General features: G+C 47.1%; 1 protein-coding gene across 3 annotated transcripts in view; it reads left to right on the forward strand.

Annotated features, from left to right (window-relative positions):
- Positions 1-19,805, forward strand: part of LOC103653576 (DNA repair protein RAD5A) — a 39,174-nt gene extending 19,369 nt beyond the window's left edge. The window contains exons 12-20 of one of the 3 annotated variants that reach the window (XR_004857790.1): positions 15,051-15,173; positions 15,372-15,471; positions 15,540-15,652; positions 15,817-16,085; positions 16,186-16,386; positions 16,600-16,693; positions 18,410-18,481; positions 19,085-19,183; positions 19,336-19,805. Coding sequence is in view for 2 of the 3 variants with exons in the window: in XM_008680447.4 (XP_008678669.2) it covers positions 15,051-15,173; positions 15,372-15,471; positions 15,540-15,652; positions 15,817-16,089; positions 16,186-16,386; positions 16,600-16,693; positions 16,820-17,167 (1,252 nt within the window). In the remaining variant the exon portion in view is untranslated. Of the gene's footprint in view, positions 1-15,050; positions 15,174-15,371; positions 15,472-15,539; positions 15,653-15,816; positions 16,090-16,185; positions 16,387-16,599; positions 16,694-16,819; positions 17,762-18,409; positions 18,482-19,084; positions 19,184-19,335 lie in introns of those variants that run through there. The other 2 variants (XM_008680448.3, XM_008680447.4) reach the window with 2 other exon arrangements.
- Positions 19,806-22,329: the final 2,524 nt, after the last annotated feature.

Raw genomic sequence — 22,329 nt, forward strand, 5'->3', positions numbered from 1 at the left:
ATCTCTGCGTATTATCCGCAGTCTGATGGGCAATCTGAGTATGTCAACTAGTGTGTTGAGATGTATTTGCGGTGTGCTATTCACGAGACTCCTACCAAATGGATGAAGTGGTGACCTCTCGCGGAGTTTTGGTAGTTACTCCCCTTTTAAGGCTCTCTATGGGTATGACCTAGTTTTTTATGCTGCTCTGCTGGTGTCCAATGAAGACAACTCCCCAGTTTTTGAATTTTTGACTGAATGACAAGCATATTCAGCAATCTTAATGGAATGATTGGCTACTGCTAAAAATCGTATGAAACTCCAGGCTGATAAACATCGTTCCAATCGTGAATTTCAGGTGGGGGAGTTGGTGTTGTTGAAGTTGCAGCTGTATGTGCAGACTTTGGTGGTGAGCAGGTCCTGTCCGAAATTGGCCTTCAAATATTTTGGACCCTTTACAGTGCTTCAAAGTATTGGTTATGTGGCTTATAAACTGGATTTGCTTGACACTGCGATTGTGACAGCCCTTCCAAGTTATCAGGTCCACATGCACCCATCCTTGCCATAATGGCATCAGATTGCTATCCATGTGTACCGGGTAACTTAATAAGGCTATCGAGTTCATCAACTTGAACTTATCATCTCAAGGATCTCCCACATAACAGGCATATTACAGTAATCACATTTGATACACACATTGGAGATAGAGCAGAAAACTTTTACAAAATACACCTTACAATCTAGAACTCAAGTTTTACAACATAAAAGGGATTGAATTTATTACAAGTCCTGATAGTCTTCAAAGTGCATAACTTAACTACAATACTTGGAAAGGTGAAGCCTTTCCATAAGATATACACATAATTAATCTAAGCTTCAAGACCTTCACAAGAAGCAACTACTAAAGCCCAAGTCATCAAAATCTTTCCTGCAACAACATAGGGAATAAAACCCTGAGTAGGCAATTACTCAACACACTTTACCCACAAGTCGTGATTCCCATTCTGCTTGGAGATCATGACTCTCCATTGATCACTACCAAGGTGACCTAGCATGGTCTCACTACGTAGCCTTTACAAAGATTCCCCAGATGTCATAGTCGCCCGTTAGGTTTCTCCAGTTTGATAAACACAGTACTTCTCCCCACAGGAAGGGTGACTAACAAAACCAAATCATAGAACCTCTACAACCAGCCTCGGCAGAGCAAGTACTGTGCCTGGACCCCATTGACGGCCCTACGGCGAAGTCAACTACACCTCAAGTTCCTCTAATTAATCAGCTACAGGCGTCCCATTCCACCCTCATGGTTGTACTGTTATCCCGGGTGGTCACTCAACAAACAGGTACTTATGGAGAGGTACTCAGGAAACAACCTGAGTCCCCTAAAGTATCCACAAGATCATCATCGGGATAACATCATCGTATCATAAATATTCACATTATGTTCGTTGATTAAGTTAAAGCAATAGCATAAAGGTAACCATGATAACCCAAAAGGTAAACAAAAATAAGTAAATACAGACTAGTCAATCCTTAGGTTTCAATAAAGTAGTGCGGGATGGTATATTATAAAGTATGTAGGACATAATAGGTCAGAAGACACTTGCCTTCACCAGGTTGTTGCTCAGGAAGATCTTCGGCAACACACTCAGGAACCACGGCCTGCTCGTTGTCTAAACAAAGCGATCATGCATTCAATACATTTGGATAAAGACAAAGAACAATGCACCAAACAAATGCAATCGAGTGAACACAAATTTGACAGAGCAGTATAAACACAAAAGGTAAACCTAGGTGCTAGGGTGGATTAGTACACTTAGAGATTAGTGATTCTGTTATGGCCGACAGCTTAGCAGCCCTAATAAAATCAGTTAGTTTGTTTAGATGGATAAGTATCAGTTAGTTTGTTTAGATGGATAGGGATAAGGAGTTTGTTTAGATAGATAAGGATAAGCAGAGTTTGTCTAGAAAGATAAGGGACTAGTTGAGATAAGAACGGGTTGAGATAAGAATGGGCTGCTATCTCAGCCCTATAAAATGTACTCGTGAGTTCAATGAAAGCAAGCAAGCAATCATTTTGCTCACGCTTCCTCTCCCTGCGTCTACTGTTCTCCCGGCGGGTACTGTTCACGCGTGAACAGTGCCACCCTGTCTTCCAGCCAGCAGCCCTAACCCTAGGACAACGACGCCCAAACGTCGTGGTCCAGAGCCTCGCCCTTCTCCTCACCACTCATACCTTCTTAGAAGCCGCAGCTCCAACAATTTGACCGCCGGGAGAACAGTAGACGCAGGGAGAGGAAGCGTGAGCAAAATGATTGCTTGCTTGCTTTCATTGAACTCACAGGTACATTTTATAGGGCTGAGATAGCAGCCCATTCTTATCTCAACCTGTTCTTATCTCAACTAATCCCTTATCTTTCTAAACAAGCTCTGCTTATCCTTATCTATCTAAACAAACTCTTATCCCTATCCATCTAAACAAACTAACTGATACTTATCCATCTAAACAAACTAACTGATTTTATTAGGGCTGCTAGGCTGTCGGCCATAACAGGTTCCCTAAATATTATGGATTACATAATTTAGTTCCACTAATTTTAGTGAGACACCAAAATTATACCAGGGATAAATTCATACATGACATATTATTAATCTCACAAAGTTAAATACCTAAGTATCATTAGGGTTTTCCTTTTTATTTTCCTATTTCATAAACAAATTATTACATACACTAACCTATAGCTTAGGCATAAAATTAAAGTGCACATACAGTGAATGATCATAATTTATTTAGACAGAGAATAATCCTATGAACATTTTGCAATTTGAATCACTCAATTTGGGGTCCATATGAAAAAGATATGAAATAAACAAGTTTTGAAGTTTAAAATACAAAATTAGGTCCAATTCTGTGATTAATAAAAGGGCAGGGGTCTGTTTACAAGAATATAGGGGCCTGCGCGCAAAACCTAAAGGACGGCGGGTTGATTCTCGGTGAACCGAGGGTCTCTTTAACAAAATTACACGTGAAGGGGTATCGGGCCTGCTCAGCCGTCAAATCTCAAATCAACGGCCGAGATCAGATCCCGCGGACAAGCGCGCGCACGGATGCGGCGAGTGCTGACAGACGGGCCAGGGGCGTCAGCAACACAGGTGTGGGGCGGACTGACCGACCGGGCCCAATTGCAGGGTGCGGGTGTGGGGGCGGATCCGAGCTGTCAGATCCGAATCAGACGGTTGGGATTAGATCTGGTTTAATTGAAGTCAGGCCGTCCGATTAGAAATGGGCGGGTAGGATGGACGCCAGGGACTTTGCCTTCTCCGTTCAGACAGGGGCGGCGCTTCCCACGGACACGGCGGCACCATCGCCGGCGGCGAGGCAGGCTGGGACTCCTAAGGCGCTAGGAGTTGGTCTGGATAGCCAGAGAGGTTAGGGATGACTTGACAAACACTAAGGCGAGGTCGGGATTGCGTGAACGGGGCTGAGGCGGGCAGACGGCGGAGGGGGACCCTCGGGCGAACCCAGGGCTGCTCCGGCGAGCAATACCCGCCGCAGTGGGGGTTAATCCGGCGCTCTAGGGTCGACATAGGTTCCGGGGAGAGGGTAGGGGTGCTCTAGGCCTGAGTTCGTGCTCGGGGAGGGGTTGCAGTGGCCGGACGCCGTGAAGAAGCGGCGGTCCGACGAAGGGGGGCTCCGGCGAGACAAAATTCCCCACGGTAAAGTGGAGTTGGCACAAAATAGGGACGAGGAAGGGTCACTTACCCAGAGATGGCGCTTGGGGTAGCTTGGCACGGCGCGAGGAGGCTCCGGTTGGTCGGACGTCGAAGAATCGCGGCGGCGGCGAGCTCCGACCTGCGCAGGGGAGAGGCTGAGCGTGGACCGGGCAGAGGAGTTGAGGAAAGGGGAAACCACCGCGTGTTCCCGGTGCGCCAAGCTCAGACGAAGCTCACCGTGGCCAAGACGCTGGCAGAAGTCCGGTGGTGACGGCAGAACGGCGAAGCGACAGTGGGGGGGGGGAGGGAGGCGGCGCTGTGGCTGGGTGAGTGCGAGGGCGGGGAGAGCGAGAATGTGAGGCAGGGGCGAGCTGAGGGAGTGTGCAGGGTCTTTACCTAGTGCTCGGGCGACGTGGGCGGGTCATGGGGACGTGGGTGCACACCATGGGCGCGACGGTTGCGGAGGAAGGGGCAGGTCTGACGGACAGGGCCCGTGAGCCAGCGAGAGCGGGTCCGCGCGAGTGCGCAACGGTGCTGACGGGCGGTCCTGTTGGGCAGAGAGAGGAGAGCGAGCGAGCGGGGTGCGACACCGACAGGTGGGGCCCGCCTGTCAGCGGACGCGGGCGCGCGGGGGGGGGGGGGGATAGCTGGGCCGGCTTGGGCCGAAAGGCCGAGGAGGGAGGGAGTTCGGGCTGTTTTCCTTTTTCCTTTTATTTTCTGAATTTCTAATCCTTTTCCTTTTATTTTCTCAATTCAAATTCAAACTATTCCAATATGTGCATCAATTCAAAGAATAACTTAGGCTCAGCATGATGCAACATTTCATGACTCACATAGTTTTGTCAAAATAAAATAATTAATCCCTCTCCTAATTAGCTTAATTCTAATCAAAAGAAAGAGAGAGAGAGAGATAACACCTGAATTTGGTAGATATTTAGAAAGAAATTTTATACTCCCAAAATCAGGGTGTTACACCTGTCCAAACAGCTTTAAACTTGACCCAAGAGCTAATATGTCCAAGATAAGCTTACACAAACTTTCCTACAATTTTTAGTGCTCTACTTTTAAACACTCCCAGTACCCAAAATTAATCATGGTGACCAACATATCAATCTAACCTATCCATACAATATGCTAGCTAGTCGGAGCAGCCAACTAGCTAACCACGACTAATTTAGACTCAGAAACCGTGAAACTACGGCGATCTCCGGTTCGGCCAAAACACCGGACAACTGGTGAGCAACGCCCTAAGTATTGCGCAAAACACAATCTAAATCCTTTCTTCTCTAATCCACCACACACAAACACGGGATAAGGACGATGGCGCTACCCATAGCCGACCATAATCACACAAGAACCAATTGTTTCGAACTTTCTTCTGCATTTACACATATATCCGAACCATACCTGCTCTAACACGCGACAAGCCGATGAAGCGAGAGGAACACATAAGGCGACACGGAGAAAGCACGCCGAGCACGACGGCCTGCTGGGCACGAGAAGCTGCAGGAGAAGACGACACTAAATAAACTAGGCACTCAGCTAACATTTTCCAATTGAAAAGAAGTCGATGACAAACCGTCGAGCTATACCACGGCGAGACGATGAAGCTTGTGAACGTAGGCAGGGAGAGGACGCTGCGGGACTCGACAGACGCAGGGCGCTGTGCAGTGGAGCACGAAGAGGTGAGCGTGAGCTGGACACAAACGACGTTGGCGTTCAACAGCCTGAGGCCACCACGCGAGGACGTAGGGAGGCTTCTAGGAGCTGGCGTGTGCTAGAAGCGTGGAGATGGCCTGGGCATCGATGGCTTGAGAGACACGGGATGATAGAACATTTCCAGAGACTTGTACGTATTCTAGATAGGAGAAACAAAAACATGCAGATAAGGAGAGGTGACGTGAGGGAGTTAGCCTAGGATAGGATTGAAGACGTCCTGAGCCCCCGAGAGCAGCTGCTGTGGTCCAAGTTTCACCTGCTCAGAGCCGAACTCGGAGAGACTGCCAGCACCTGCTTGGTTGGGCCACGTCGTGGGGGACACGCCAGCACGCGAGAGACATCACAGTGACACCAATCAAAATGATGGCAGCGTCCTTATCCAAAGTTTCAGTGAACTGAAACTAAAGTTCAGTAGCCCGACTGATAGCCCAGGTTCGAACGATATTTACTCCCTCGTATGCGAAGCAGCTTGCAACCAGCCTTAACCAAATTTGTGCACTGATCAACGCCCTATCACTTTGGTATAATGACTACAGTGAAAACCCCCATGGATCAAGCACGTGAAAGCGTCAAAGTTGGTTAAATATAACTGAAACACGACTTTCAGCTACAAGAGACTGGCAACTGTACTCAACACGCCTGACAAGAAGAGTTTGGACACAGCTTACTCCAATTCTCTTGAGCACCAAGTCAAACTTGCTTAAGGAAAGTTGTTCAGTATTAGATGATCTTTAACTTTTCTATAAGGATCACTAAGAAATTCTCAACGAATTTCAACTGAGAGCCAAACACACTGAAATTCAGCCGTGGACAATTACACTAAGTCTGAAACCCAAAACCTAACATCCCAGCTTTGGACACCATTTTCACCCAATTCCAAACAGTTTCAAGGGCATAACCTTTAATAGGACATACACTCCTATTATAGCTCTACAAGTTTGCTATATTGATCTTTCACCAAAAGCTCATGGGTTACAAGATATAGAGTTCCTAAGTCAGCCATTGCAATAATTTTTTTTGTGGAAAACAGAACAAGCGCAGTGGGATGAGATGGATTTCTTGTCAGAAGATGTTGTCACCCCTCGAGCCCATAATCAGCAGCTGGTCATTGCAATAATTTTCAGAATTCCAAAAGTCCCAATCTGAACTTTTGCAAATTACTCCAAATTTTGCTATACAACATGCAAATCTCCAAATATGAAAGTTGCTTAGTTTTCCATGATCTACAACTTTGGTATATGGACTTTAGCAAGTTCACACTAGATTTTGAATTCCACTTTTGGGGCTAGTTTAGGGTTTCAATTGTGCTCACTATTCTCCAAACAATCTCTCAACGTTGATCCACCACTTAAAAGCAAAGCTACTCCTTAATCTAAGATCCAACTTTGGTATATAGAGCTCATGTCCAAAGTGCCACTGGTTTAGAATTTGGTTGCTTATACGTGATTGCAAACAGGGTTTTTGAACTTCTCTGGCTCACAACAACACATCACACCACGGTTGCTTCGAAATTTTTAACCTAGTAAAATGCAATCTAGGTGTATCAAGCAAGATGATGCATATGATGACATGCCAAAGTTTTAGTTCTCGTAACACCAGGGGTGTTACAGCGATGACCCACCCCATTTTTCATGTCTCAGTTGAAGATGTTTACTCCCAGTTCTGTTCCGATGTTGTCGGATTTGTCTCAGTGTGTGGACTTATCGCGGGTGGATGTCACACCGGTGCAGATGTTGGTTCGCAAGGTCAGCCAGCTGGTGGTTCAGGTTCGAGTTGCTTGGTCACAGTTGTCGTCGCATGCTACCTACTTGGGAAGACTACAAAGTGTCGAAGAAATGTTTTCCAGGAGCTCTTGATTGGGGACAATCAAACTTTGGTGGTGGGGAAGGTGTAAGCGTGTCGGACGCTACATAGGAGGAGATGGTGATATGAGCCTGCAGTAGGCGGGAGAAGTTTGGCAGGAAATATTATGGGTAGGGGTTCAAGTTGTGATCGGTGGGCTTTTGTTTGGGTTGTGGAGTGGTGTGGGCCGTGGGCCGACGTTGTAAGCGTTTAAATACCTGAGTGGTCGTTTAGGCGTGGTATGAAAAACTGAATAACAGAATTTGTTCCAGAAGACCTATCTCGCTCTTTCGTACACCGCACACGCCAAATCGCTTCCGACGATTGCCGTGGTCCCTCACGTTGACGTCAACGGCGTATCGTCGGCCAAGGGCTATCACATGTCTTTTTTTTCTCGAAAGTGCAGGAGAATTGTGCCCCATTATATTAAAAGCAGAAAGAAACATGGGTCTAAAGAAGACCCATGTACAGGACACTCCTTACGAAGGCCAGAAACAAGCATACAAAAAAATATCCATAAAGACACCTAAAAACTGAAGACCCCCAACGTCTGTCCCTACGCATTAGGACTTGGAGCAGCCAAAAAGGATAAACCCTTGGCTCCTGCAACTTGCCATTTCTCCCTCTCCTCATTTGCAGACTCCAGGAGAAGAGTGAGATTAGGTGAAACTCCATCGAACACCGCTGTTTCTATTCTTCCGGATCATCCATGCTCCCAGGATAATGAGAGAGTCCAATCCTTTCCTTGCCATACCAGAGACAATAGCTGAAACTCTCTCCCACCATTGTAGAAATCTAGTGTCACCTAGCTGAGGGGCTAAACTGTGAAGGCCAAACTTTCTTAAAATGATGTACCAGGCCCGCTCCCTTGGACTGGCGGTGATTGAGAAATCGAGGATTCGCCAACGGGCCCGACTTACCCGCATTCGATTAGGCGATGCAAACACTAAATTCTTTCATCTCACTGCCAGCTCCAGAGCGAGGAAGAACTATATCCAATACCTGCAGCCCACCATTGGGAATCTGGCAGTGGCCATAATGACAAAGAAAAAACTATTTATGACCATTTCAAGTCACATCTGGGGACAACCCCACCCAGAGAGCTCACCCTCAACTGGTTGGCGCTGGCCTTACCGCGACACGATCTCTCGTCCTTGGAAGCGCCGTTCTCCCTAGATGAGGTGAAGGAAACCATCTTCTCCATGCCAAGCGATAAGGCCCCGGGGCCAGACGGTTTTATAGGAATTTTTTTCAAGGAGTGCTGGGACATCATCAAAGTGGATGTGTTGGAGGCCTTTCACCAACTCCATGCCATGGATGGAGCTGAATTGAAGTTCCTGAACTCTGCGAATATCGTGCTCATTCCGAAGAAGCCAGATGCTAAGTCAGTGGGAGACTACCGCCCTATTAGCTTGATCCATAGCATAGCAAAAATCTTCTCCAAATTACTTGCTAATCGGCTGGCCCCCTTCCTGAAAAACTTAGTCTCCAAATCCCAGTCTGCATTCATTAGGAAAAGGTGCATTCAAGACAACTTCTTGTATGTTCAAAACGTGGTCAGGAGGCTACATAAGCAAAAAAAGTCGGCGCTCTTCCTGAAGCTCGACATCCAGAAGGCCTTCGACTCTGTGAACTGGGGATATCTCCTAGAAGTCCTACAGGCCATGGGATTTGGGCCACGCTGGCGTGAGTGGATCTCCATCCTGTTCGGTACGACCTCTTCTAGGGCCCTGCTCAATGGCACCCAAGGGCCAGGTATCCTGCACAGGAGAGGGGTGAGGCAAGGAGACCCCCTCCCCCCTATGTTGTTCATTCTCGCCATTGACCCGGTGCAGCGCATCCTTGAGCTGGCAACCCGACAAGGAATCCTCTCCCCCCTTCCGCTGAACACAGCCAATCTTAGGACGTCTCTTTATGCTGATGATGCTGCTATCTTTATCAACCCCTCTAGGGATGAAATTGTGGCGGTCAAAGACATCCTACACGCCTTTGGATGTGCCTCGGGCTTGGTTACTAACCTTGAAAAGAGCTCCATCCACCCGATCCGGTGTGAAGACATCGACCTTGATCATGTGCTCCAGCCATTCCACGGGACTCGGGGGAATTTCCCCTGTCATTACCTAGGTCTCCAACTCCATACCCGACCACTTCGGAAAATCCACATCCAACCACTCATTGAAAAAATTGGCAACCGTCTGGCAGGATGGAAAGGAAATCTTCTAAACCGAGCTGGCCGGCTCACGCTCGTATCTTCTGTTCTGTCCTCCATGCCCATCTACCACTTATCGGTTTTTCCCCTGCGGTTTGGGCACACAAACGCATTGACAGGATTCGGCGCTCCTTTCTTTGGAAAGGGAAGGCCGAGTCAAATGGTGGTCACTGCCTCGTCGCATGGCCACTAGTTTGCAAGCCCAAAGCCCTCGGCGGCTTGGGGGTTCTCAACCTTGACAAGTTCGGACGCGCCCTTCGCCTTCGCTGGCTTTGGAAGGAATGGACGAGAGACGATCACCCTTGGAAAGGTTTCGAAGCGCCTTGTAACCGGGTTGACAGATTGCTCTTTAGCGCCTCCACTACTGTCACAATTGGGGACGGTAAGACGGCCAGGTTCTGGCACGATAGTTGGCTCGATAGCATGGCTCCAAGGAATATAGCCCCGCACCTCTTCGACCTAATCCCGAGAAAGAACAATTCGGTTGCCCACGAACTTAGCGGACAACATTGGATCAAAACACTAAGAAGTAGGATCACTTCCAGTGTTCAGATTGAGGAGTTTGTCTCTCTTTGGACTAGACTCTGGGATTTCCAGCTGCAACTTGACTCACCGGATACCATTGCCTGGAATCGGTCTCCTGATGGTATCTTCTCAGTTAAATTGGCCTACAGAGCACAATTCATTGGCTCGTACAGTCACCTTAATGCTAACCTTGTCTGGAAGGCACGCGCAGAACCAAAATGCAAAATTTTTGCTTGGATTCTCCTGCAGGAAAAACTACTCACGGCCAACAATCTCGCCACTCGTGGGTGGCCTCATCAGCCGTCTTGTGCCTTCTGCAACGGAACCCTTGAGACTAGTATTCACCTGTGTCTACATTGTCCTTTCGCCCGTGCGGTGTGAAGACAAATCCTGGCTTGGGAAGGTGTAATCCTCCCTGCCCAGTCTGACCTTGCTTCCGCCACCAACATTCGGGAGTGGTGGGAAGTTGCGACTCCCCCACTACCAAAACATCAGAAACGCGCTTTCAATGGAATCGTGATTTACACAATGTGGAACCTCTGGAAGGAGAGGAATCGCAGGATTTTCGAAAGCGTCGCCCTTCCCCCGGTCCAAGTCGCCTTAAGAATTAAAGATGTTTCACAATTTAGGCGGGCTTTGCTTCCCATGTAATTTTCATATTGCTGCTTTCTGCTAGCCTGGAGGATTTAGGGTGTGGGGCTTAGCCTCCCTTTGGGTGTGCTCGGGTGTGGCTTGTCCGGTCTCAGACCGTTGTTTTACTCTCTAAACTCTTTCCCCTTAAATGATGGGCAGAGCTCCTGCCGTTTTCGTTCAAAAAAAAAACACAGGAGACCAGCAGATGATTGATGGTTTCAGGTTCTTGGTCACATCGAGGGCATCTAGCTAGATGATTCATGCCTCAATTTGCTAGTTTGTCAGCAGTCAAGCACCTGACCATAGCAAAAAAAAGAACCTACACTTAGGTGGGGCCGTGGGGCCCAAGATTTCCAAACCTTTTTATGATGATCAAAGGAGCTTGAGCCAACAAAGAGGCCATTATAAGCAGATCTTGCAGAGTATTGGCCATAACGAGCAATAGTAAAGATGTGCTTGTCCTCAATGTTAGGCTGCAGCACCATACCAGAGATAGAATTCCATAGGTATAAATAATCTATTAGAGCTCCCATGGTCAATGCTCGCCTAATATCTGCAATCCATCTTCTATTCAATAAGGCTTCCTGCACAGTTCTTCTGGCAGCTATTTTTTTCGTATTATACTGTATGCCTTGGAGCATCAGAAACCTTCCTTCCATTTATCCATTTATCTGTCCAGAATAAAGTATTGGCACCATTGCCAATCTCAGTGATAAGAACAACAGAAAAGATAACAACAGAAAAGAAGGATCTGGCTTGACAAACTTTTGTTTGATGAGGCTTGACAAACTTTTCTGTTAGTTACAAGGATGATATTGCTGCAAGATGCAAACCACATTGTTTTTCTTGAACACAATAAATATCAAAATACTATTTACTTTTTTCCTGCCAATCTTATACTATTTTGAGTAAATTTTGTTAGCGCTCCTTGAAGTTGTCGGTGTTCTCATCTAGGTCCCGGTACTCTCAAAATGCATTTTTGACATCCAAGCTTGCTAATTGCACAAACATGAGTGCAACTAAGCATGCTGACTGTGTGTCTATGTAAGTACGTGCGCTAGGCACACGGTAGCAAAAGTTCAACCTACAGGTCAGGAGTTCAACTCCCCGTTCTCACCAAAAAAAGGCCCCTCATTGTGCTATTTTCAGTGAAATACGTGGTCCACTTATGGTTGCAAAGTGATGCGACTGACAGGTGTGTCCTCGCCGTTAGTGGCACTGTCTGAATAGCCAGGCCAGGACCCTACGGAAGAGAATCTTCTACCTTTCTGTCAATGCCTTGGGGGAGGTCTTACCCCAGGGGTTGGGTTTTGTTTTGAATATGCGATGACGCCAACGGGAAAATTTCATTAGCAGTCTTGTCCTGCATTTTCATTTAGGTCCTGGTACTCTCAAAATGCATTGTCCTGCGTTCTCATTTCAGTTCCGGCACACTCAAATACATTTTTTGCCACCCTAAATTTGTTGCTAATTGTACCACATGACGTCTAAGTCCTTAGAACTTTCATTAAACCCTTTATGGCATGATGATCATACGATGATGTAGGTCTGACATCTGGTGCTCACCGTCATCTCCATCTCCCTTATCCTCGTCTCTATCTAGCCTTCTTCCCTTCAGTGAGCTGACCAGGCATACTATGAAAGAGTATAGACCATCATCACTGGTTCAGGCATACCTCAACAATGCCAAATCTCAGTGTGGCCAGGAGCCATAGTTGCTGGGGAAGAGAGGATAATAAAGGATATGAGAGTGACACACCAACCTCACATGTCATGACCATGCCGTTGCATGGTCAACATGCCACGTGGGCAATTTAACACATGAATTGGATTTCATGTGGCGCTATTAGCGAGTTTAGGATGCCAAAAGTGCATTTTGAGATTACCGGGACCTAGATGAGAATGCAGTAAAAGGACCGCCGCTGAAAGGTCAATTCATTGCAAAGTCAGCATGCCACACAGGTGGTTTAGTCAAGTTCTGATGATATGGACCTAATGTGGTCAGCTAGCAAGTTTAGAGTGCTAAAAATGCATTTTGAGAGTGCCGAGACTTGGATGATAATGTGGGACAAGTTCAAGGACCACTGGTGATTTTTTTTCGAAAACACAGGAGAGTTGCGTATCATTATATTAAGAAGAATAGGTGAGGCAAAAAGAAACCTCGTACAACCCCACACAAACCCACATACACTAGATTATAGGAAGAAGATTAACAACAAAAGACATCTAGACCCGTGACCATGGAGACTCAAAATAAAGATTACCGACTGGTTCACTGGAGCATAAGGATGCTAGATAAATCACTGGCTCCAGCCCTACACCAGAGATGAGACTCCTCCTTGACCCAATTGATGACCATGCTAGAACTAGGCTGCACACCATTAAATACACAACAGTTGCGATGATTCCAGATGGCCCAAGCACCAAGTGTGATCAAAGAATTCAAGCCCTTGTGCAGCCCCTTGTATGCTGGATCAGCAGGAGCTACGACAACTCCTTCCTACCAATCCTCAAAGGAAGAGCTCTCAAGGTTAGGAGCAAGGTGCTGCAACCCAACATATTTCATAATCTGAAACCAGACTTCCCATGAGAAAACACAGGAGATTAACAAATGGTTTAGCATCTCTTCCTCTTGATCACACAGTGTAAAAAACTGAGGGTGAGGCAGTTCTTTCTTTGCTAGGCGGTCTGCTGTCTAGTAGCGACCGTGAGCCACAAGCCACATGAAGAACTTGCATTTACTAGGAGACCAAGTTTTCCAAATCCTTTCCCAAGGTTTAAAAGTTGTTGCTCCAAGAAAGAAACCGACATATGCCGATTTGGCAGAGTAAGAACCTGAGCTTGAAAGCAGCCAATTATGCTTATCCTCTTGATCCGGGTCTAAGGCCCAGTCTGCAGTGAGGTCCCAAACATTAAGGAAATCAGACAAAACATTTACAGTGATAGCTCCTCTGATGTCATGCACCCAGTTCCTTGAATTGAGGGCATCGTGGACACTCCTCATTTTAGCCCTAGAAGAGACCAACTTGACCAAATGAGGGGCCAACTGACTTAGACTCTGGCCATCGATCCATTTATCTGTCCAAAACAAGGTGTTTTTACTGTTGCCCACCACCGAAGAAACCGCTGCTGAGAAGGCCTTAACCGAAGGATGAGTATTTATTTTAAAGGATGCCCAAAGCCTGCCAATATCAGTTTTTTTTCAGCCAGAGCCGGCGCAATCTAAGAGCCCAACTCATCAAATGTAGGTTTAAGATACCTAATCCTCCAAATTATTTTGGTCTAGTAACCTTGTTCCAAGCTACCAAACAATGTCCTCCCATAGCTTCTTTTCTTCCTCTCCACAGGAAATTTCTTCTGATTTTGTCAATTGCTTTGATAACCCAAGAAGGAAGGTTCATGGCCATCATTAAGTAAATAGACATTGAAGACAAGACAGTCTGGACAAGAATCAATCTTCCAGCTCTAGTCAACAGATCGGCTTTCCAGCAGGGAAGACGATTTGCAATTTTATCAATGAATGGTTGGAGGTGCTGTTTGCCAAGCTTTTTTAAGGATAGAGGCACCCCAAATATTTGCAAGGGAAGTTGGCAACAACGCATGGCAGCAGATTACATATGGTATCAAGATTTTCAACAGCACAGTGGATGGGGAAAACACTGCTCTTTGCCATATTTGTTTTGAGCCCACATGCCTCACCAAAAATCCTGAGAATTGTCCATGGTGATTTCTAAATCAAGTGCCACCGGGTGGAGGAAGATCACATCATCAGCATAAAGAGAAATATGGTTATGAACTGAATTTTCCGTTAGAGGCTCCAACAATCCAACATCAGCAGCCTTCTTAATTAAGTAGCCCAATACATCCATAACCTTGGATGAATAGCATTGGGGAGAGAGGGTCCCCTTGCCGAAGACCTCTTCTATGAAGAATTTTACGGCCTGGTTTACCATTAAGCATTACTTGAGAAAAGGCTGAAGCAAGAAGAATGCTAACAATATCGTACCAAATTTGCCCAAGACCTCTAGGAGGAAGGGCCACGAGACAGAGTCAAAAGCTTTGGTGATATCCAACTTAAGGAGGATCCTTGCACATTTTTTCTGGTGAAGCATTTTGGTTGTCTGTCGCACAAGCAAAAAGTTGTCTAGGATGGATCTGCCTTTAATAAATGCACTTTGATTCTGAGACACCATATTATCAAGGTCAGCCAGCCTATTTGCCAAAAGTTTAGTAATGAGCTTAGCAAAGGAGTGGACCAAGCTTATGGTCCGAAAATCCTACTCTTCTATTCCATTCACATCAAGTATGTTAATTTGTTTTTTATTAACGGTGAAGTATGTTAATTTGTTATGCTGACTGTATTATTTGTGCAATCTAATTGAATATTACTATTGTATTCTATAACTTTTGTTTTTCACCTTGTGTTTAGGTGGAATAAACTTGTACAGAAACCATATGAAGAAGGTGATGAAAGGGGCTTAAAGCTACTGCAGTCCATTTTGAAGCCAATAATGCTGAGAAGGACTAAAAATTGCACAGACAAGGAGGGCAGGTATGTTTAGCTTTGGTTATGATGCATTTTGTCTTTGTCCCCTTCTTTTTGTGGACTATATAGGTGCTTAATTAAATTGCTCAAAAGGAATACAACCAGGTGGTGTACATTTTATTCGAAAAGCCTGCACTCTATTAAACCACTCTCCTTTTCAAATCAACATTTTTTGGCACATAACACATGCACGCTTTTATGCAGGCCAATCCTTAATTTACCCCCTGCAAACATTGAAGTAAAATACTGTGTTTTATCTGAGGCTGAGAAGGATTTCTATGAAGCTCTATTTCGAAGATCTAAGGTAATGCGCTTCTACTGATAAGCGTATTCTTTCAGGGAAACAAATTAATTGCCTTGTGTTGATTATAGGTAAAATTTGATCAATTTGTTGAGCAAGGAAGGGTTCTGCACAACTATGCTTCAATTTTGGAGTTACTTTTGCGCCTAAGGCAATGCTGTGATCATCCATTCCTTATTATGAGGTTTGTTGCCATGCAATGCTATCCATAACAGTAGCCTGTTATGGTACTTGAAATTTGGATTTGTATCTTACATGAATAGCAATATCTTTTAAAACTGAACATCGATATTTATGGTCTTTTGTTGTCAATTACCTATTGATGATGGAGTTTTTTTTGGTTGCCAGTCGTGGGGATACAAAAGAGTATGCAGACCTAAACAAGCTTGCAAAGCGTTTTCTGCGTGGTGGTAATGGTGCTGTTAATGGTGATTCTTGCATCCCCTCTAGAGCTTATATCGAACAGGTTGTCCAAGAATTGCAAAAGGATGAAGGGGAGTGCCCTATTTGTCTTGAAGCCTTTGAGGATGCAGTATTAACTCCCTGTGCTCATCGTTTATGCCGAGAGTGTCTCTTATCTAGTTGGCGGAGTGCGACAGCAGGCCTTTGTCCTGTCTGTAGGTATTTTATGTTTCAATCTTCTGTCTCTCTTTGTTTTCTTAAAGTATTCTTCCATGTCAACTTGTCATGTCCTTCACTTTGATTATATTATTGCAGAATGTCAATGAGCAAGCAGGACCTTATAACTGCTCCTACTGATAACCGCTTTCAAATCGATGTCGAAAAAAATTGGGTTGAATCTTCCAAGATATCTGCTCTCCTGCAGGAGTTGGAAGCTCTTCGCAGTTCAGGCGCCAAGAGTATCGTGTTTAGCCAGTGGACTGCTTTTTTAGATCTGTTGCAAATTCCACTTTCTAGGTAACTGGTGTTCAGTTTATTTGAATTGCTTGCGTATTTTGTTTTTTTATGCTGCCGCCTTTAAGATCTAAAATAGATATAGTTTCTGCCAAGAACCTCCTGCCCCATGATACTAGATATTCTGGTTTACATGTTTACTTTTTTGGCAGCTGTTCTTTCGTTGTCTGGGCGAAGCTGATCTTACCAACTACTTTTCGAGTTTTTGCATGGCAGGAATAATTTCTCATTTGCTAGGCTGGATGGGACGTTGAATCTTCAGCAAAGGGAGAAAGTTATAAAGGAGTTCTCAGAGGACAAAGGCATTTTGGTATTTCTTCTGTTTCTTGGAATGACTCTTTTCTTTCTTTTTTGAACGTAATGGCACTCTGCCTTTCCATTAAGAAGATTAGAATTGACCCAGTTTTAAGGAAAACCGGGTTCGAAACCTACACAGGGAGCCCAAACAACACAAGCAGCGGCAACCCCACACACAAAGCATATCCAGAGTCATCGTTGCCGAGCTCAATACAAGGTACGAGCAACTCCGACTTCGCTAGACGGGCCGCACACAGCCAAAAGAACACGACGACACCTACACCTTAAACCTGGCTCAGAAGGAGGACTGAGATGCGCCATCGTTGCCATGCCTCAACACACCCACACTCTAGGCAACAACGATTCTTCACCAGCGATCTTGATCCAACACCCACCTCCGGTTTTTGCCCGACCTCCAAAACAATTCAGACCAGAGGAAGGGGTTTCGCCTCATGTCATCGTTGCCGAGCCACTTCCCCTAACGTGACAGCCTCGATTTCACGTTGTAAACCCCACCTCCACCCACAAACGAGACGCTGGGAAGCGAAAGCATCAACCGAAGGCAACGCCGAGGCCGAGACGAAGGCAAACGTGACGCCTTTAGGAAAGGATTGACGTCCAGGACGACACCGTCACATGTCCAAGATGGACAAGGCTTTCGCCCATGAAAGACAGAGCAATGCGACGTCCTCAACAGGGGGAAGTGGTGCCCACGGGCGTCACCATCGCCGAGACTTTCGCTCAAGATGCGCTCCATCACTTGAAAGGCTAGGACCCTAGGCCAAAGCATGTAGCCACCGCTGTCGCCATCGCCCTGGCTTCCGCGCAAAACCCTCCAGAGGGGCACCGACGCGCCGACTACCGCAGCAGCCGCAGAGCTACGTCGGCTGACGTCCCCTGCGGCTGGGCACACGGAAACAGGAACACCTTGTCGTGTGCGCCACACGTGTTGCCACTGAAACCGCGTTGAGAGCATCACCTCCGCAACTGTCACTCGCACGCACCACACCCCTAGGTCCAACCTCTCCGGCCGCCACAGCTAAGAACGGCCAGAGACGGTGGCGCCCAGCCACTGCCGTCGCGACGCAGCCCGTCGCCGTCGTCACCACACCAGCCACAGCTGCCGCCGTGCCGGCCGCAAAGGCCAGCAGACCTCCGCCGTCCCCAAAAGGCCAAAAGGCACCGACCCACAGATCCGCACGTGCTCCTCATCCCGACCGCCTGCCAGCGTCACGAGAGGTGCACCACCGCGTCCTGCACGCCCGCCATGGACGGCGGACCTCCGCACCCCCTAGCTGTAACCGTCGTTGCCATGAAGCTTGCCGCAGTTGCTCGCCGATGCACCGCACAACACCCTTCCGAGGGGGCACCGGATCCGCCACAAGGGGCCGTGGATTCGGCCGACGAAGTGTCGAAGGAGCTCCTAGGGCTGTCGGGGAAGAGCGCCGCCACCTCCCGCATGGCACGGCCGCCTCCCGACCGAGATGCCCTGCCGCTACCCTCCTTGCTGGTGCCGGGCTTCCGGCCCCCAGCTCGGGCGACGACGAGGCAGAGGGGGGAGGAGGGAGATGGCCTGGCGGCGGCGCAGCGAGGGCACCCCCGAGCCACCTGCGGGAGCGACGCGGGGGAGGATGTCACGCAGAGCAGTTCCGCCGATTAGTTTTACCATAGTTTGCGAGATCTGATCTGTTGAAAATGTTAGGACTTTCATTGCACTTGACCTATGCAGGTTCTGCTTATGTCTCTGAAGGCTGGAGGTGTTGGAATCAATCTTACTGCCGCTTCTAATGCATTTGTCATGGTATGCCCCATTGAACTTCTTTGCTGCGTTTCCAAACAAAAAAAACTTATGTGCAAATCAACCTATTGGTGCAAACCATGCAAACCAACACAAGAATGGAGGTGAGAGGACCTTTTTAAAATGTCCATGGGGAGGTGGAAGGGTTGATTTGAAATATATTATTTTTAAAAAGGTCCTTCCACCTCCACACTGGTGTTGGTTTGCACCTGATACGTTCCCTTTTAAGTTATAATATCTTTGACATTGTGCTCCCTCTTTTGGTTGTTCACATCCTTGAACCTTTACGTTTAATATTTTATATTACCAGAGTTACTAAAGATGGAATTCATTGATCCATTCATTCTTTTGTTTTATCAATTCTGAACAACATAATATATAGCAATGTGCTGGGGTGGTGGCAATGCTACGCATACATTGAACCAACTCACCAAGTACATGCTTCTGCTGCATATTTGTAGCATGGTGGTGAAGCTGCAATGCTCACACCTGCCTGTGGTACTGTAACAGTAATATAGTGTACTGTTAGCTTCTTTTTTATGCTAGCCATTATCTTTTAGCTGCCTTCCACTTGTTTGTGAGTGTCTTATGAGATGTTTGCCGAAGGACCCTTGGTGGAATCCTGCTGTGGAAGAACAAGCTGTCATGCGCATCCATCGAATTGGTCAAACGAAGACTGTTTCTATCAGAAGATTCATCGTGAAGGTATCTTTTTTTTGCATCAAATCTCATCATAATCCAGATTTTGCTGGGGCCATTATCAGAAGAATATACGAGGCAGACCCTTCGACATTCTGATGCCCCGATTCTCTTGTTTTTTTTTTTTGTATTGGTCATGATATAATATGGCCGTCCAGGGCACTGTCGAAGAACGAATGGAGGCTGTGCAGGCTCGAAAGCAGCGAATGATTTCTGGAGCTTTGACTGACCAAGAAGTCCGCACTGCACGTATAGAAGAACTGAAGATGCTTTTCTCCTGAGACTACAAAAGGGCTGTTGTGCATCGGATGGTCGGCAATTCGGCATGGCTAAAACAAGATGGCTGGTAGCCAGAATGTTGGAAGGTAAGACGAGGGTAGGAAATTGCACGCCCAAATATCTTGGCGTTTAGCTGCTGTTGTGCGCACGATTTGTACATCATGAATGGTTAATGGCTGACAAGAGTCCAAGACGCTTCATTGAGTGAAAATCGAAAGCATCATCTCAAAATTGAATATTTCTGTTTGGGTTTTGTATAAGTAGATAAACTGAACATTTGCAGTAATACGAAGGCAGCTACCTGCTCGATCATTAATTTAACAATAAATAAATTTGGTAAGGTGGTCAAGTATAAATGTGTGTATAATTCATGAATCGTGAGACATGTGTCGTTTGCGTTGTAAGGATGTGGCCAGATTGTGTATATGGTCGTGCAAAACACTATTTTATATTGTAAAAAATGTATTGTTTACAGGATAGAGAATGAAATAGGAGATAGAGGCTATAAGCTCCATGAGCTTTTCCCCTCCAAGCCTGGTTGATTACAGAACAGCCATGTCTGTGGAGAGAATAAGTGCAGGTGCATGACGAGCGTTGTAACACATTGAATTTGAGGTAAATTTCTTCTCTAATACCTATCAAATTCAGGTGTTATTCCTTTTCTCACCTCTATAGTTTTTCTTTTATATTCTCTTTAATAGGATTTTAGGTTAATTATGTGAGAGATATATTATTTTCTTTAGAATATTAAAACTAGTGGAGATATGAATATTTGCATCATGCTGAGCTTAATCTTTATTTTTGGTTGATGCACATGTTTGAAATATTTGAAACTGGGCCAAACTGAGCTTAAACTTTATTTATGAATTATGGTTTGATTTGGTTTGAATTCCATAGAGAAAATAAAAAGAAAAGAAATTAGAAATTTAGAAGAAAAAGGAAAAACCATTTCAGCCCAGTTCGGCCTAGTCCGGCGCGCTCGCCCCCTCCTTGATAGGTGGCCCCCGCCTATCAGCGCCAGCCCCGCCCCGCGTGTACTCGCTCCCTCTCTCCCTCTGCTCGGTGGGGCTGATCTGTCAGCGTCGGTTTTCCTCGCGCGTGTCCCATTCTCTCTCTGTCCTGCGGGCCCGCCTGGTCAACACCTTTGCTCGTTCACTCCGCGCCCTCTCTCTCTCGCTGTGCAGTGGGCCCTTCGTCAGCTTCGCCTTCCCCATGAACCGCTGCTGACGCGCGCACGCATACATGCTGAGAAGTTCGGCCATGTCCCTGCCCATGCGCCCTAGCTCCTTTTTGAGCCCCTCTCTCTCTCTCTCTCCCCTTCCTCATTTTGTCCACGCTCACCCTCTCTCGCGCTCTGTCGCCGCCACTAGAGCTCACCGGTGACCAGCGCCCGCCGTGCCGACTATCCAGTCCACCAGGAGCCGCGCCAAGCCTCCCCGAGTGCTGTTCCGAGGTGAGGAACTCGCTCCCATGCTCTGTTTGCCTTAATTTTGCCCTACCGTGGTTAATTTGCCCTTGCTGAAGCTCGGTCGCGCCAGTTCGCCGCGTGGCGTTTGGCCGAATTGGCCCTGTCCCGAGCCCCTATTGTGGTCCATAGCTTTCCCCTTCCCTCGTCGGAGCTAGTCCGAGCTTTAGCGCGCCCGATTGCCCCTCCCTATGGTCGGGATTCCTCGCTGGAGTTACCTCGACCCGCCCGGAGCGCCCCCTTCGCCGTTATCTCGTCCTCAGTCCCGTTCTCGCGGTCGGAGCCCCGCAAGTGGGTTCTTCGGGCCCTCCTTGCCAGTTCCGGCCAACCCCAGCGACCCTAGATCCCTCCGAAGCCGCATCTGCTCTGTCTCTGGCGACCCTACCGCCGCGGACGGGAGAGGCGCCAGCCACCGAGTCGTCAACCCCCGTGCGCCAGATCTAAACTGCGACACCCCAGGTGTCAGTTTCGTGTTATGTCGGGAGATTTATCCTAATCTCGTATGCTCAGTGAAAATTTCTGTTTCTCGATCATGTCTATCTCTGTTTACCAGGATTATCCTTGGAAGCTCACCGAAGTCGTAATTATTCAATCTCACAGAAGGCCAATTTTGGAGCCTGTTAAAACCTTTAATTCTCGGCACGAATACGAACTTGATAATCCATCTCGAATTATAAATCTCATCTGAAGCTCATTTAATCAAACTCTCGACGACTGTTATTTGATCTGAGCCCGAGTCTAATTCCTCGAACCTTGATCGATGTCCGACTATTTTAATCCGAGTCCGTACTCTCAGACGGAATACTCAGTATGTCGTCCTCTAATCAATTTTATTCGACTCGGCCAAATATCTCATGTCCGAACCGAACTCAAAACACCGTACCGTCTTCCGCTTCACGCACGAATGCGGCGGGATCTCGGCCACGCAAATCCAGCGCGAAGGCAGGACTTCGCACCAGCTGCCCGCCCCGGGAGGGCATCTCGCGAGGGCATACTTCGCCCAGCGCCCAGCCATGCTCCAAGGGCCATACCCCATACCCGACAAATTCCTCAACAAGATCGCGCCCGCTACTCATGCGGGCAGCGCACCGAAGGGCTCCTTCGTCTTCATCATCCTCCGCTACCTCAAACTGTGGGTACGCTACGTAATAATGCGAGCACATGACGGCCACGGGGAGCCCTGGGTGTTCTTCGACTGTGCCTTCGGAAACGTAAAACCAGAATTCCCACCAGTTGCCCCACTTATTGCGGGCGCAGGGAACCAACTCCACGACTTCCATCGAAGTCTTGCCGGTCTTCGGCATAAATGTGCACGATCCAAATTGTGCAATCTCATGTCCAATTTTCCTCTTTTGCCAATGCAGACAATAATGTTTTGCGAAGACCTCCATAGAGGGCTGACCGCCAT

Source organism: Zea mays, chromosome 4 (assembly GCF_902167145.1).
Source record: "Zea mays cultivar B73 chromosome 4, Zm-B73-REFERENCE-NAM-5.0, whole genome shotgun sequence".
In the NCBI taxonomy this organism is placed as follows: Eukaryota; Viridiplantae; Streptophyta; class Magnoliopsida; order Poales; family Poaceae; genus Zea; species Zea mays.